Below are 17,614 nucleotides of genomic sequence, written 5' to 3'. Positions count from 1 at the left end.
CTGTAGGAATCAACATGGATTCCGGAAACAGTGATCCTATGAGCTCCAACTCACTTTATTTGTTCATGAGACCCAGAAAATATTAGATCCTGGCTCCCAGTTAGATGCTATTTTTCTTGACTTCCGGAAGGCGTTCGATACAGTTCCGCAATGTCGCCTGATAGACAAAGTTAGAGCCTACGGAATATCAGACCAGCTGTGTGGCTGGATTGAAGAGTTTTTAGCAAACAGAACACAGCATGTTGTTATCAATGGAGAGACGTCTACAGACGTTAAAGTAACCTCTGGCCTGCCACAGGGGAGTGTTATGGGACCATTGCTTTTCACAATATATATATATATAAATGACCTAGTAGATAGTGTCGAAAGTTCCATGTGGCTTTTTGCGGATGATGCTGTAGTATACAGAGAAGTTACAGAATTAGAAAATTGTAGCGAAATGCAGGAAGATCTGCAGCGGCTAGGCATTTGGTGCTGGGAGTGGCAACTGTATGAGTGGGGTACTTATTTGTGATGAGATTCAAGTTTTGTTTGAAGCATTCAGCTATTATATCATCTGAGTCAGGGAGGGGGGATTGGGGGAGGGGGTGGGGTGGAGGGGGTCAGTAGAAGGAGCTAATTACTATTTTGGAACGGCTGTTGAGTATGAACTATCTATTTCAACTTCACTACGAGATGAACTACTACCAATAGATAAAAACACACCACCAATTACTTTATTTAATCTATCCTTTCTGAAAACGGTTTGCGCCTCTGTAAAAATTTCAGCAGAATTTATCTTTGGCTTTAGCCAACTTTCTGTTCCTATTAAGATTTCAGATTCAGTGCTTTCTATCAGTGCTTGAAACTCTGGTACCTTTCCAACATAGCTACAACAATTTACAGCTACAATACCGACTGTTGCTTGGTCGATTCTCATCGTTTCTTTGCCCTGTACCATTTGAGACTGCAGCCCTTTTTGATCTTTCCCAAGACTGTCTAACCTAAAAAACCACCCAGCCCACGCCACACAGCCCCTGCTACCCATGTAGCCACCTCCTGTGTGTAGTGGACACCTGACCTATTTAGCGGAACCCGAAACCCCACCACCCTAATGGTCGCAGAACCATCAGAGCCTCTGATTCAGACCCTCCACTCGGCTCTGTACTAAAGGGCCACAATCGGTCCTGTCGACAATGCTGCAGATGGTGAGCTCTGTCTTCATCTCGCTTCTTTTCCTATAGCTTTTATTATAGCGTTCTGAACTTTTTTTTATAATTTGTGGATTTTTTTTTCAAAACTACCAATCTATAAAATTTTCTGTTTATTAGTACCATATAGTTCTACATTCCCTGAAAAGGAGAGCCTCCACTTTTATGTTGAACACGTTTTATAAACGTTTGAAATCATTGCCATACATAAAACCTGTTTTCTTACACACATTTTCACACAACAGGCTCATAAAAATGAAAACCTAGCCTTATTTAACATAATTTTAGTTTTCAAAGATGAGTAAGATACTTTTTTTCAAGCATTTTGAATGGTCCAGAATGTATGTGAAAGATCCAAAGGTTTCAATTTATACAACTTATGTGTACTATGTTTTGTACTGAAATTAGCCAATCAATGAATGTTCCACTGCTTCAGTGCCTTTCTTTGATACAGAGTGATGCCTTCCTGTTGAATCAATAGGAACTAGAGCACTTACAAGCTTCAAAACATTGTGAATACAATACCAGCAGCTGGTTCATGTGACTGCATAAAGTTCACTACAATTTCGTTTAACTTATAACTGGTGTCTATAATCTCTGCAGATCCCCCAGTCACATTCATACACACACGCCCCCAAGATACCCTTATTCAGGTTGTGAATCTGATTATCATCCTGTTGTTTCTGGGGTTTCAGCCGAACGAAAGGAATTTCTTATTTCTTGTTTTTTAAAGTCCATGCACTATGAATTGGCCAATCACTTTGAGTCCAGAAATTTGTCTTCTGAATTCAAGTAGTTTGTTTGGACTATCCTTTTATCTGCTCATGAAATTCTTTGTTTTCCTCTTTGGACAAAACAATGAGGGGCTGTGGATGAGTAAGATTTCACGACTCTCATAAAATCCTCAGCATTCTGAATCACAGCTGTATTTACTCTCGAAAGATTATGTTTTGTAGCACGGTGCTTCAGCAGACCATCTACACCATCACAAGGCCCCTTTCCATGACCAATGGCAATCAGTTGGCATAAGTGATATACTCAATTCAAACAGTTGGTAATGATTTTTAAAGTGACAAGGAACACCATCAGAAATAATGATGATCTTCTCTGCCCCTGTTTGCAGTTGAAGAATTTTCCACACTGCTAACAAAGCATGTGCTGAGTCATGTTCAATTATAGCTGCGACACCTGTGGACTTGTTTTGAAAATATGTCACTCCTGTAAAAATTGAAACCTGGTCATTACTCCAGTGATACCTTTGTACTTGTAGAAGAATTACAGACCAGTTCTCAGCAAAATCATAGTGAAACACTAAACATAGTTCTTCCGCCTATACACACCCTTTCACTTCTGCAATGTGTTGTTGTTGCAATTTCTTCAAATGCTACTGTGCTACTGTTATCACTGACCATTTATAACGTTCATCAATGAAACTGTCAAAGGCAACAGTTTTCTTAATTAGTTCATTTTCCTCCCATGTCGCATATGTAATTTCTGCAGAGTTATAGGCTACATCTTCCAGTCCAAGTGTCTCTAAAGACAGTCCTCTCTTTCCAGGACAGTCACCACATTTTTGAAACCAACAAGTCTCTCACTTTACGTCATAGACTACTAATGACTTCACATGCCCAACCAAGATGTCATATGTCATGTGCCCCAGTAAGTTCTTCAAAATTACCACACAAAGTTCAAAATTCGCACAGTACACTTATAAACAGACATCTCTAGGTGGGTGTGGAACTACCCACTTAGGCCGTAGTGAATAAAATATTGATCTTCCAATATGTGAAGTTGGATAGTTGCTCTCGTAAATTGCAAAAGTTTCTGTAATACTGCGAATCATGTACCTCTTCACTTTCACAACTTTTTGACCTTCAATTGTTACAATTATAGGGTCTTTTTTGTTGGCACTCTGGCGAGATCAGTCCCATTTATCTTCCATATAAAATGACTGTATTATTTGAACTTGAGCTGCTTCTACAGGATGACTATAGTAAGGATCTGGTCTTCCAAAGATCCTTTTACAGACCTCACATTTCTTGATTTGTCTACCATGTTCTTTGATACTGATGGAACATGGTTCAAAATTGATTTTTTTTAATACCTCTGGAATAATAGTTAAAAATTTCACCTTTTCACTGTAGGATGCACAATATTCAACAGCTGAATTGATATTTGTGAAAAATTCCTGGAAAGAGGTGCCAGAGTGCTTTGATTCATTTTCTTCTGAAGATGGAATGTCTACTTTGAAGAGTGTGGTCAGTTTTGTTGTAGTGTATTCATCCATAGCTTTGGTAATTTCTCTGCACTTTCTTGATGCATAGAGCTTATGGCTCAACTTCACTGACCACAGTTTCTTACAGGAGTAGCAGCTACCTCTGTAGTTGACTGATTCTGAGTATTTAATTCTTCCTCTATTGATGCAAAATCTGCATCATCTACACCCTGCGAGGCTTCAACTTTTTCAGGTACTATCATTGTTGTAATTCTGTCAAAACATTTAAAAACACAAAATGTCATCACTGGAAACATCTTCACTTTGAAACAGAGTCTTCAAATGAGAACACTTATTCCCAACCTGGTCTTATACACACATCAAAAAAAGTTTTGCAATACCTCAGGTCCAAGAGTTCCAGAACCTGTATAAAATATTGAACAGAGATCACCATAAACATCATTTCTGCTCTTTTTATTGCTCATGAAAACCACACATTGCATGTTGTACCACCATACACTGAGACATTCAAAGGTGGTGGCCCAGACTGCTGTACACGCCAGTACCTCTAATACTCAGTAGCATGTCGTCTTAGCATTGATGCATGCCTGTATTCGTCGTGGCATACTATCCGCAAATTCATCAAGTCACTATTGGTCCATATTGTCCCACTCCTACATGGAAGTTCGGCGTAGATCCCTCAGAGTGGTTGGTGGGTTACATCCTCCATAAACAGCCATTTTCAATCTATTCCAGACATGTTCGATACGGTTCGTGCCTGTAGAACATGCTGGCCACTCTAGGTGAGCAATGTCATTATCCTGAAGGAAATCATTCACAAGATGTGCATGATGGGGGCATGAATTGTTGTCCATGAAGACGAATGCCTCACCAATATACTGCCAATATGGTTGCACTATCGATAGGAGGATGGGATCCACATATCGTACAGCCGTTACGGCGCCTTCCATGGCCACCAGTGGCGTACTTCAACCCCACATAATGCTACCCCAAAATAGCAGGGAACCTCCACCGTGGACAGTGTGTCTATGAGACATTCAGCCTGATCCAGTTGCCTCCAAACACGTCTCCGACGATTGTCTGGTTGAAGGCATATTCAACACTCATCAACAGCTGAATTGATATTTGTGAAAAATTCCTGGCAAGAGGTGCCAGAGTGCTTTGATTCATTTTCTTCTGAAGATGGAATGTGATGCCAATCCTAAATTTTCCCGATTAGCATTTTAAAAAAATAATTCAAAAGGCGACAGTAAAAGAACTTTGACAGATATATCCAAACGGAGGATACCAATTGTAATCATAAAGCAATTATCTTTCCAATAGAAGGACTGTAACAAAATATCTCAAATTGTTATAGAGATACAGCATTTAAAAAAAAAATTCTGAAATCCGCATCTTCAGAATGGTGTTTATAGTGTCATCTTTGGAGGCCTGTATGTCAGGGCAGAAATTTTTTGGGAAAAACAAAATAATACATGTTTCTTTCTTACTCCTGAATTCAATAACATCTGAGACTATGAAGGTACCCCCCCCCCCCCCTCCCCCTTGCCTGAAGTGATACAGATTATGATGATAAAGTTACATAATTTTGTTTGTTTGTAAACACATGTCAGCAGTCCTGGTACACTATGATATTCCTGCACTCCAGTACTGCAGCACACCACTAGAAGAGCCAAAATGAGGAGGCAAACCCTATCGAAGAGGAATTTGTACAGAAGTTCATTTTGAGCAACAACAGAAACATTGCACTCATGCCAGGCTAATCCACAGGACTCCTTCAGCTACCTGGGTTGGCCTGGCAAATATCAAGGACATCAATTTGTTGTAGAATTTTGGAACTGTGATAATATATGATATGATTACTTTGGAAATAAAAATAAACAATGTTCAATCATAAACAAGGATTGCACAAACATCAATCCTTGCTTGCTGTAAATAGTGCAACTCAAAGTTAATGTCAGGTATCTTGGTTTCCAGAAGGCTTTCAACATGGTTCCACATTACAACTTAATGAAACTGATATGAGTTTATAATATAATGCTGGGCAGACCTCAACAAGGAAGTATATAAAACCAATCATATTCATGAAACATCAACTCACCTGTTATTTAAGTTCAATGTAGGAACAAAAAGCAACTTGCCTTTTGGACATACAAAAAGTAGTGCAACAGGAAAGTGTCGTAGTAATAAAAGAATAAATCCTAGGGCCAACAAGGGACCACATGTGGCTAATATAATGAAACCTACATACAATAGACTTTCGGTACCTATTTAAATGTCAGGAGACATGTTATATTCATTTACATAAACAAATTTATATAGTAATATATCTAAAAACAAAGATGATGTGACTTAGCAAACAAAAGCACTGGATGGTCGACGACAGACATACACACAAATATACACGTTTGTGTGTCTATCGACCCGCCAGTGCTTTTGTTTGGTAAGTCACATCATCTTTGTTTTTAGATATATTTTTCCCACGTGGAATGTTTCCCTCTATTATATTCATATCATCAATTTATATAGTAAGATAGATACATTAAGGAAAACTATGAAAGTGTCAAACTTAGGAGTAAAAAAAGAAAAATTAAAGTTGTTATGTCATCTATGCACCAACCATGTTTGAAACCATCAACTCCATCGGCAGCAAATTGTAAAATTCCATATGAACTTCACATGTGTCTCCAACGACCCAAAGGTAATCTGTCGGGGGGGGAAAAAAAAAAAGTTGAGTACTTGGCATTACTAATAACTTTGCACAATAAATTGATTACAGGAACTTAGCACAATATTAAACTTACTTCTTAGTGTACAAGTTGAAAAAAGCAAACAAACTGAACCTGCAAAGATTTCAATATATGAAGTTTTCGCAAAAAAAAAAAAAAAAAAAAAAAGGGGTGGTGGGGGGTCAAGCTGAAGAAAAGGTTGTACCCAATAACAGTACAAAATGCACCTATTCCAACATGGCACAAAAACTTTTAGCTTTTGCAATCAGCTAATCATAGAAAGTTAGGAGCAGGGGGGAGACATAATGTAGACAGGATGCAGAAATGAATGAAATTTTATGTTATTTGAGTATTAATAGGAATTACATTGTACCAAAAGGTATTAGTTTTAAAAAGCAGATATTCCTGAATTAAGTAAAAAGGCACTGCATAAAAAAGTTCCCTCTTGATTTCCCCAAAAGATGTCGAACAATGTCTTCCCAGTTTTCAATATAAGTACTCCCACGTAGATGACTATTTTTCCAATATTAATTTTAAAAACTTTTGTATCAACCCCTTAGTCTTGTTATTGAAATCATGCTCTGTCTTTTTCATTGAGAAAAAAAAGAGATATCCTGATAACTTTTTTTCTATACTGAAAAATATTCTCTCTAAGTCAAGATCGCCATAACATTGTGTAACTCAATTAGCTAATGGAAACACAAAGAAAAATAGTTTCTTTATACAATCTATATATGAAGCATACCAGAGATTTAACTGATCTAAGACACTTCATTTAATCTAGTATGTGGATTGTCTAATTCAGACTGGGATATTATTATTTATTTAATCAATTATCCCCCTTCAGGAGAGTGATTGAACTTGAATTTACAATTTTTTTTTTTTAATTATTTCCCTCTTCCTCTTCCGGGAACTCTTCAACCTCTCAGAATGTTCTCTCTTCCATTTGTCTGTCCACTTTTTACCGTGTTGTTGCATTGTTCTTATTCAAACTTCACATTCATGATTTTACTTTGGCACTCATTGCAATCTTCAAGATTTTCTATGTTGCTCTGTTACATGTCCCTCTGGACCACCTTTAGCCACTACTTGCTGCACATTTACTCTTTGTTATGATGTTGAGTAGTTTCTTTGCCATTCTGGTGTTCTTGATTCTGCAGATGTGGTGTGTGTAGAACTTTGCTCATCATTTCCTGATTTCTTCGGTTATTGTGTTCGTCTTTTGATAGAGTTCGTTCTGAGATCTCTTCATTCAAATGTCATTTTTGTTGATTGCTCTATAAATTTTTCATTCCTGTTTTTCTATTACCCTAACTTTGGAGTGACTACCAATTACCATTGTTTCAGCTATGTACGTTCCTTCTGGAAGAATCACAGTTTTGTAATGTCTCAGTTTTGCATCTGTTGTTGTAGTATGCCCATGTTAATTTATACGCCTTTTGCAGCTTGCTGATCCTTTGTTCATTGGTGATTCTGTTTAGTCCTGGTAACTGTATAGTTCTGCCGTGTTTCGAGATTGGTGGGGACTTGCTTTCTGGTGATCTTTCCATCTACTCTTTTTTTTCGTACAAAACATGCAATCCAGTTTTCTGTGCAATTTCATGTAGTTTTTCAACTGTGTGAATCACTTCTGTCCTGTTGTTTGTGATAGTTGAAATATTGTCCACGAAAGCAAGGCATTTTACTTTAGTACGGTTTCCTTTTCTGATACAAATTTGAACACCTTTTACATGAGGTTCCCATTCTCTGATGATTTTTCTAGAACAATATTGAAAAGAATTGGGGATAGTCTGTCCCCCTGTGCTGTACTCCTGTTCTAATTTCAAAGGGTTCTGATATCTCACCCATGAATTTCACTTTGAAAGTAGTTCTTGTAAGTGTCTGTTCTATGATTTTTCCATGTCTTTTGGTCGATTCTGAATTCTTCCATGGTCTTAAACAGGGTTTCGCAGCCTATTGAGTTATACGCTTTCCTGTAATTGATGAATGTAATTACTGTTGTTCTGCATTTTCCCATTTGTGGTATCGTCTTTAGGTTCCAGATCTGTTCCATACATGATCACTCTTTTCTGAATTCAGTTTGGTATTCACCAAGTAGTGGATTTGCCTGGGGCTCTTTTCTGTTTAGGAATGCTTTGGAGAGGATTTTGTATGCCACTGGGAGCAGGGAGATTCCTCTGTTATAGTTGATGTCTGTCTTGTCACCCTTTCTATGTAACGGGTGGATCGGAAGGCATTTACAGACTTCTGGTATTTCCTCTGTCTCCCATATGTCTGAGATTAGGTGATGAAGATTCTATGTCAGTGTAGGATCGTTACATTTTGAAAGTTCTGAGATAATCCCATCTTCTCCTGCTGCTTTGTAGTTCTTGAGCTGCTTGATTATCACCGTAATTTCTGTGAGATCTGGGGCTTTTGAGTCCAAGTGTGTTAATACCAGGGGTGTGAAGTCAAGCTTTTTCTGTGGTGGTTCACAGTTAAGAATGGAGCAGAAATATTGGGTTAATATTTTGCAGTTGTTTTTTGAGTTGGTTTGCAGTGATTTGTCGGTTCTTTTAAAGCACAGACTGGGTGCTTGGTATCCCTATAGGTTTTCTCTAAATGTTTTGTAGAAATTTCTTGTATTATTTTTGTTGAAATCCTGTTGAATTTCATGGAGTCTATTGTTGTCACAGCCTCAATTTTCTTTCTGAATCACCTTTGCAGTCTGTTTTCGAGTTCTAAGAAAGTTGTCCCAGTTTTTCCTCAGTTCTGTGGCTGTTGAATTTTTTCCAGGCTGTTACTCAGTTGTCTACTGCCTGACTGAAGACTGTGTTCCACCAGCAGTGTTTTCTGGTGCGAAGGGGCAGTCCTAGCTTCACGGCTTCCTGAATTTTTATTGTTAGTTTCTTCCAGCCTGTCAATTTTTCCTAATTAATTTGTTTGATGATTTGTGCTTTGTTGCATTTCTGGTATTCCGGATGTGGCTTCATGTTTTTGGGTGGACATTTTTTCCTTCTACTGGGCTGAAAATTTGTCTTTATTTGTAGGAGATGATGGTCTGATTCAAAAGTGCCTTTGGAAGGTCTTCAGACTGAGATATATTAGTAGTCTTGAGAACTAATGTGGATTGTCCAATCTGGATTGTGATGTATTAGTAACCTTGAGAACAAAAAATTAGCTACAGTCACATCATAAGACAACAACAGCTACCAAACAGATGGATATCACTACCATGGTTTACGTGACAATACTAAACATGATTTTACACAACTATTATTAGTATGTACAATAATAGTATTTGGGCAACAACATTTTTTTAGCTATGTATAAATTACTGTTTGAATAAACAGATGAAATTCGAAACTAAAGAGTTTAACAATGAATGTCTACACATGTTGACACAACACTGCAGTCTCCGGCAGCAGTTCTGATGACATCACAGACTATCTGTTGCATGGATACAAATAAATGATTCAGTGTGCTGAGCTTGTTTCACTTTGAAACAGCTATCTGAGGATTTATAGCTCCCAGCACCAGGAGACTATACATTAGTCAGAGAAATATGCTTGGACCAAAGCCTTATGTTCATAAAATAAAAAGCATCAAGGATGTAAATACTGGCCAAAAAGGCCTATATTGTATGATACGGGTTCATTCTTCAATTTCTGCAACTAATACTGACAATATAGTAAAAGTCTATACAGAAAATGCCTGTCAGGGCTCTAAGTTATATGCGCGATTTTGCTTATGTGTTAGTCCTGTGCGATATCATCAGCACTGTTATTATTCTGTTAGTCTTTAAATATTTTATGTTCAATGTAATGTTAGGAAGTCCATCATAAAAATACCGATGGCTCAAAATGCACACTATTATGAGGATGTGGTGTCATCGCTCTTCAAAACTGTGTAAGTTTCTCAGTGAAATAGGTCATTGTTCTTTTCTGACTGTTTACATTCATTGTCATTTGAAAAAGTTATTAAAATCGCTATAGAAGTTTGCACATTTCATAACGCAAAGTTACCACAAGGTTAAAGAAAGTATATGTTCAAAATGAACATGTGGCCTTTGCGTAAATGGTCACAATTTATGTTAACAGGGTTGTATTTCTGAACTTTACTCTCACTAATTTGTTCAAAAAATGGTTCAAATGGCTCTGAGCACTATGGGACTCAACTGCTGTGGTCATCAGTCCCCTAGAACTTAGAACTAATTAAACCTATCTAACCTAAGGACATCACACACATCCATGCCCGAGGCAGGATTCGAACCTGCGACCGCAGCAGTCTCACAGTTCCGGACTGCGCGCCTAGAACCGCGAGACCACCGCGGCCGGCTCACTAATTTGTGCTCACAACAATACTGAGCATTAATTCCTTTATACGACTGTGACAATGGAATGGATCTTATTGGTTTCTGTTTATTTCAATCTTTGGCAAAAGTTGTCTGATAACTTATCCAAAAATTTAAATAACACTTTCACAATCAAAATTATTGCATCATTAGTACGATCAGTAGGTACAGTTTAACTCTTACATAACACGACTATATGAAATCATGTTTCCCTCATAACAGGGTATTTTACAGCAATGTTCCAACATTAATATTAGAGATGGTTTTAATTTGATTTTCTTTGGATTCAATTGATTTTTCTCTTTAATTGGTGGTGGTGAAGTTAGTTTGCACAAAGATGTTGAGTTTCTAGAGTATTGAGACCAACTGCTCTTCTTTGGAAGACGCACTGGTTTCATAGCATTTAATGGTTCAGAGAAAGCTTTCTCTGTGCACATGATGTAGAGCTGGGATGATGTTGAAGAACTGCTATCAATAACAAACTTCTTTAAAACTGTTTCAAACGATGTGGCGAATGTCAAACACTGCACCACCTTGAAAGCCTTCTCATTCTCACCATTCACTATTCTCCTTGTGACCTTCAGTTCCTGAATTATTCTCTTCTTGACACAAAAATGACAACATCTGCTCATATGGAATGATCATGTGCTTCAGTACAGATTTGCATGATTGATTGCTTTATGTGTCTTTGATTTGTATGTAAGTTACTACATACAGCACCACCATTGCAATTGTAAGTTCTATGTCTAAACATTAGGCATTACAAACACCTTGTAGGATTGTTACAGGCTGACAATTGTTGAACTACATGAAAAAATTGTTAATTAGTTGCAAAACATGGCATGCACACATTTTCTTCAACATGTAAACATCACTACAGATATTCGGATTTAGGTTATGACATGTTCAATATGCCTGATGTGGTGCAGATGAATAGTGCAATGCTGCATGATCCGCTGAAGTGTTGAAACATCGATACTGTCAATGACCTCCTGAATGGCTGTTTTCAGCTCAGCAATGGTTTTGGTGTTACTGCTGTACGCCTTTTCTTTAATATAGCCCCACAAAAAGGCGTCACATGTGTTCAGACACAGAGAATATGGCAGCCAATCGAGATCCATGCCAGTGCCCTCTGGGTACCCCAGAGCCAGAAAGCAGTCCTCAAATTGCACCTTCCTGCTTCGATGGAGTTGAGCTATGTCTCGCATGAACCACATCTTGTTGAAATTGGGGTGACTTTGGATAATGGGGATGAAATCATCTTCCAGAAGTTTCACGTACTGTTTGGTAGTCACCGTACCATCAAGAAATATTGCACTGATTATTCCATGACTGGTCATTGCACACCACACAGTCACCCATTGAGAGTTAAGACACTTCTCGATCGCAAAATGTGTAATCAAAGTCCCCCATATGTATCAATTTTGCTTACTTATGAACTCATCCAAATGAAAGTGGGCTTCATTGCTAACCAAACCATACTAATTCCTATCATGCCCCATGGCCAACCCAGCAGTTTGAACATCCTAATGCAAACCATTCAGAAGTTATGACCATTTTATTTCATATAGTTCAATAATTGTCAGCCTGTATAAAGGACATACCTTTGAGGCAGAAAAACCCAGCTATGATATATTCTGATAATACTGGCCAGTTTAATGTTAAAATAGATGCTACATTCTTTCTCTAGTGGTCCATTTATTTTCTACATATTATTCACCTCACATTTCCCCATTATTCTTGTCATTCGCTGGGGTCCATTTCCTTTATGTTGTGACAAGTAACTAATCATATGCTAAAATGAAAGTCTTATGCATTTCCGTAGTCATATCGTTGTCAATTTAATCTCTGGCCCCTAAAAACTTACATACAGTCTCTGTCTGTAGAGTACCATTTAACTCCTTTCAAAGATCCAGAAACTTTTTCGAAAAATTTGTCAACATAAGAGTGGAGATATTTTTAAAGGATTGGCTTCACTCTTTATGAGTATATGTGAATTTTGGCAAACTTGAATTTGTTACTCACTCCACCATAAATTTTGCATTTGTTTTTTAAGGAAGACCACCTATCCAGTCTGGCTTTGCAGCTTGGGTAGTAGTAATCTCTGGTGGTTTTCTCTTCCATCAGAAGTATGAGCAGTAACAATCATTCAGTTCCAAGAGGCACTAAGGAAATAAACCTCTCACACAGATCTCTCTTTAGTTAGGAAAGGCTCATGCAACTTAAATGCAGCATGTACCTCGTAAGTTGTCCATTAATTACTATTATGCCTCAACAGCCATCCATCCCACCAGTAAATAGTGCACCTTGAAAATAAAAGATTTTTACCATCCTTTTAAACCGGGCAGTTAAGACGCTTTGCTTTCTAAATCACACAACATTCCATCATCAAGCCTTGTTATTGCTGAAACATGCCCAGAGGTTGTGAACCTTGAGTGTAACTTCCACACGCTGCCATTGGTGACTTGACCCATGGGGGCAACCAGAAGTTAGCATTTCAGTGTGGAAAGGAAAATAGAATTTCAAATACTCCAGACCATACGCCCACCAATCATGTGATCACAAAAGAGCTTTGAGGCTCCTGGGAATATTAATTAACTTGCAAAGAGGGGAGGGAGGTGAAACAGAAAAATCTGATAAGCAGACTGCACTGACAATGCAATTTGGAGTATGAATTGTTGGAATGTCCATCCTAATTCACCAGATTTAGTACACTCTGTCTTCCATTTATTCTCACACTTGAACAAATTTTGTGGTTTGAAAATGTTTTGAGTCCAAAGAAGAAGTTACGCCAGGTGTAGATCAACCTTTCAAAATCTCACTGCAGGGATGAATCTCACGATTGAAAAAATGTTGTACAAAAGAAGATTCAGTTAAGTTTAAAAAGTTCATTTTTAACCTATGTAGCACAGTCTTTCACTGCCAGGTCAACAAGTTTTAAATGTGTTCTTATAATTTTTAATATAGACCTGTGTTTTGCAGCTATTACAGGTTACCATCTTTCACAAAGACACTAACAAACTATTGTTTTAGTTAGGGGGAGTGCTCCAGAGATGCTTTGTTGGTTATCATTTAAAATTACTGTTTTGCTAGATAACCTTAGGCATCTATTGGGTGGCACAGCTCCACATTTCTGATGGAATTTGTAATTGACAGTACACCTCATTCCTTGAGAGTGAGTATTTACAACTACTCATTACATGGTCTTTTGTACGGTTGGCTGTTCAGTGCTGGCAATTTTCTTATTACAGTATGCTTCTACATTTTCATTTTATGGCAGAGTGTTGCCAGTTAGTACAGTAGGTAGTTCAGAAGAATGCTTCTGAGAGTTGAGGTGGGGAAACAATTCTTCTCAGTCCCTTCCACCTCACAGCACGTAATCTTTTATATTACTGGCTATCTGAAAAATATTGCCCATCTACTGTAGTAGTTTTCAATGTCAGCCTTATTAGTTTCACTGTTCATCATTTATAGCCTACGTATTTCTTTTATTTTTATGTACAACAAAGGAGAAAATTCTTGTGAAATGTATGCAGGCATCACATCTCCTTGTAGGCAAGAACTGGCTGAGTGAGCCCAAGTACAAGTAATGATGTAAAAGAAAAATATGAAACATGCAGTATAAGAAAAAATACATTTCGGTAGGTGCACATATAGCACCAGTGCTGAAACTTCCTGGCAGATTAAAACTGTGTGACGAAGAGGAAGTGGAACATAGAACTTTTGCCCATGGAAAGTAGGAAAAGAAGTTACTGGCAGAAGTAAAGCTGTGGAGTAGGTCATGAGTTGTGCTTGGATAGGTCGGACAATAAAGCACTTGCCACAAAAGGCATAGGTCCGAGATTCGAACCCCAGTCTTGGACACAGTTTTAATCTGCCAGGATGCTACAAATCAGCACATACTCAAGTTACAAAGTGAAAATTCATTCTGGGAACACTGGTATTAATAAACTATATATACAACAAAAACTGATATCACATACACAATACTGAAGAATCGGACCGATGGTATTTATGAAGTATAAGAACATTGAAGAAGTGGGATGATTAAATACTCTTATATTTACATTGCTTGAACAGGGGAAAAATATTAGCAACGTCAGAAGGCATGCAAGCAAATAAATAAATAAATAAACAAACAAACAAACAAACAAACAAATAGGTGTTAAGTTTTAAATATTCACAGTCTTTATAGCCATTCTTTCTCATTGCCCAGACACAATTTTTATATGAACACAAATGATACTTGATCAGTATGCCAAAAGATATTCATTAATGATTCGAAATCTGACATTACAAACTTGTCATGAAATTAACTCACCCATTTTAGAACTTGATGATGTACTTTTCCTGTCTAGTGAACCAAAGTGAATTGGTGTAAATAGAAATGGGCCTGAATCCTCTTTCAGTTTTTCTATTTTCTGTGGTCGAAGATGTGGTACTAAATTTTGAAGAGTGAAACACCTATAAAATAAAATACCATCCACTATATACATTACTAAGAACTGCTCACACTGTCAAAATTGAGACATACTGAAAAGTAGCCTGGAAATTATTTGGATAGATATATATAAATCAGTATAACTTCAAAATAATTTTCACATAACGTATTCCTAATATATCACATACAATAAAAACCTTTCTAGATATGAGTTGCAGAACAAATGTCAAATGAGGGGAAGGAACTGGAGAAAGAATAGGAATTAGGGATGAGCTTTCAGGGTGAGAGGTAGGAACAGATGATGCAACGCAGAAACTGGACACGTGTGCAGGAGAGAGAAGTGGGAGCAAGGGGCAGGAAGTGGGAGCAAGGGGCACGAAATTACCTGCCATCTGTATTAGACAGTAATTTTTGATGTATAAAACTCAAGACAAAACTTTCAATATTACTTGAATTATTGTCAACTTACTTCAACTGTGGTAGATGAGTAAGATTCGCTGGTGGTACTACAGTCCCAGAGTCAAGAACAAGTGGTACTGGTGCTCCTTCACACTGTGCTGCCAAAGCTTGTAACTGCATAGCAAGGTCCTTACGTTCTGCTTGAGACAATGCACCCCAAAGAGCTTGGAGGAGGAATGTAGTGTGCCTTGTTGCTAATGCTGAATGGCCCATACGTCGGGCAGCTACAACCAGTTCCTGCACAAGTTGAACTTGGAGAACTGGCCATCCGTGCACACTGCCATCTATAAATACATAGCATTAGTGTACTGCCAAGACACATTTCAGCTATGATACATGGAAACAAAAAGTTTCATCCCCAGAAAATAATGTTCAGCCAATGAAAGAACAATACTCTGAATAAGGTTAGTGGTGGTGTGGTGGTTAGTGTTTAACGTCCCGTCGACAACGAGGTCATTAGAGACGGAGCGCAAGCTCGGGTTAGGGAAGGATTGGGAAGGAAATCGGCCGTGCCCTTTCAAAGGAACCATCCCGGCATTTGCCTGAAACGATTTAGGGAAATCACGGAAAACCTAAATCAGGATGGCCGGAGACGGGATTGAACCGTCGTCCTCCCGAATGCGAGTACAGTGTGCTAACCACTGCGCCACTTCGCTCGGTAATAAGGTTAGGATAATTCTCTACAGGTATGCCTCTTTTGTACAACAGTACAAAATAACAAACATGTTCCGATTTCTACATTGGTACGATTAACACCAAGTTATCAGTTACGATGCAAGGGCATAGACAAAGGGTGTATATTGGCAGTACTCAATATCCTCTTTCAAAGCATGCTCTACAGCATGGCAATAGTGACCTCTGTGAATGTGGATTCTCTTCCCTGACACCAATTTCTCACAATCCCACAGTTTGGAACTATTGTTACAACAGGTGCTTGGTTCTCGCCATTCATTTTACAAACTTATGTTAATTTTTGTGGTCTCAGCATTTCTTGTCAGTAAGCAATGCTTTTCTGCACTCCCATTTGTTTTTCTATATCTTTTATTTTCCAAGTGATCCCCCCCCCCCCCCCCCTCCCAACCGTACATTTGTCTACCACCCATTTAGCTTTCTGTTCTTGTTGTCTTTTGCATGATATTTTCCAGTAAAGTCTGTCTTGTTTATTACCTGGTCTTCCACCTTTAAGCTCCGAGGTTTTCAAATCCAATCTGGTGCACATACCAACAATTGGCTTTTCGCTCTCGTCCCATCTGGTAAGTCCCCCCCCAATTCTGAGTTTTCAGCAGTTCTAACAATCCTCCCCTTTTCCTAAAACTCATCACAGTCTTTTTCCTTCATCCATCTTCCTTTCCGTTCAAGGGTTCTGTCAGAAGGAAAAGCCACTGGCTCCAAACACTTACACATTTCCCTATCCTTTATACATTTTTCTCTCCTGTTGCCACTCAGTGAGCAGATATTTTTACCTATCCAATAATATTAAATCGTGAAAAATTAATACCTAATGTAAACAAGATTTTGCAAACAAATGGAAACACTGACCCCAAATACACAAACTTCATCTACAAGTTTGCAAATTTCTTGCTTTGCTCTCGTACATATGCTTGTAAGAGTTATGCTGGTGTTCCATAAATATCCAAAGCATCCATCCCTTCCAAGTTCATGCACATATCTTTTTGAAGTTCAGAAATAAATATTGATTCTGTACTGGACCAGGTCAATGGCCATTTTCATCACGAACTGAAATACATGTCACACAAACTATTTCATAACACACAAACTATAGCAGTACCTGATACATACAAATACTTGGAGTACCTGACAAAGACTTTTTTTATTACAGAAATTTAGTAAACAAATAGTAAAGCAATATTTTACAAGTGCAATCAATACCATTTATTGTCACGTCATTTTTATGACATACTGGATATAATAGAGAAATCTAATGGTCCCGTCTATAGCATATGTAAACGCTATACTTAAAAAATTGCTTAGTACTTCATTTGTTATGGCTTAACATGTAAAACGACATTTTTATTATATTTTTGGAGAAATATATTTGATATAATGCCCAACTTTCATTTTTGTTTGTTATGTATTTGGGGATTACTAACAACAATGTAATGCTTATTTTCAAACTATTGTTTTCCGCAGATTGTTGTCTTCAATTCAGGCATTAAAACAAATGCATCATCAAATGCAAAATGCATACACACATCTTAAGTGTGA

The 17,614-nt window shown here is 37.8% G+C and overlaps 1 protein-coding gene across 2 annotated transcripts in view; it reads right to left on the bottom strand.

Moving 5' to 3' along the window:
* Positions 1–17,614, bottom strand: part of LOC126334642 (protein brunelleschi) — a 249,443-nt gene that overhangs the window by 105,532 nt on the left and 126,297 nt on the right. For both annotated transcript variants that reach the window (XM_049997084.1, XM_049997085.1), the window contains exons 10-12: positions 15,399–15,672; positions 14,810–14,952; positions 6,047–6,132 (exon numbers count right to left, since the gene is read on the bottom strand). In XM_049997084.1, the coding sequence (XP_049853041.1) occupies positions 6,047–6,132; positions 14,810–14,952; positions 15,399–15,672 (503 nt within the window). The remainder of the gene's footprint in view (positions 1–6,046; positions 6,133–14,809; positions 14,953–15,398; positions 15,673–17,614) is intronic.

This window comes from Schistocerca gregaria, chromosome 2 (genome assembly GCF_023897955.1).
Source record: "Schistocerca gregaria isolate iqSchGreg1 chromosome 2, iqSchGreg1.2, whole genome shotgun sequence".
Lineage (NCBI taxonomy): Eukaryota > Metazoa > Arthropoda > Insecta > Orthoptera > Acrididae > Schistocerca > Schistocerca gregaria.
The sequence above is the reverse complement of the archived record's forward strand: the minus strand, read 5'-3'. Positions and strand labels throughout refer to the sequence as shown.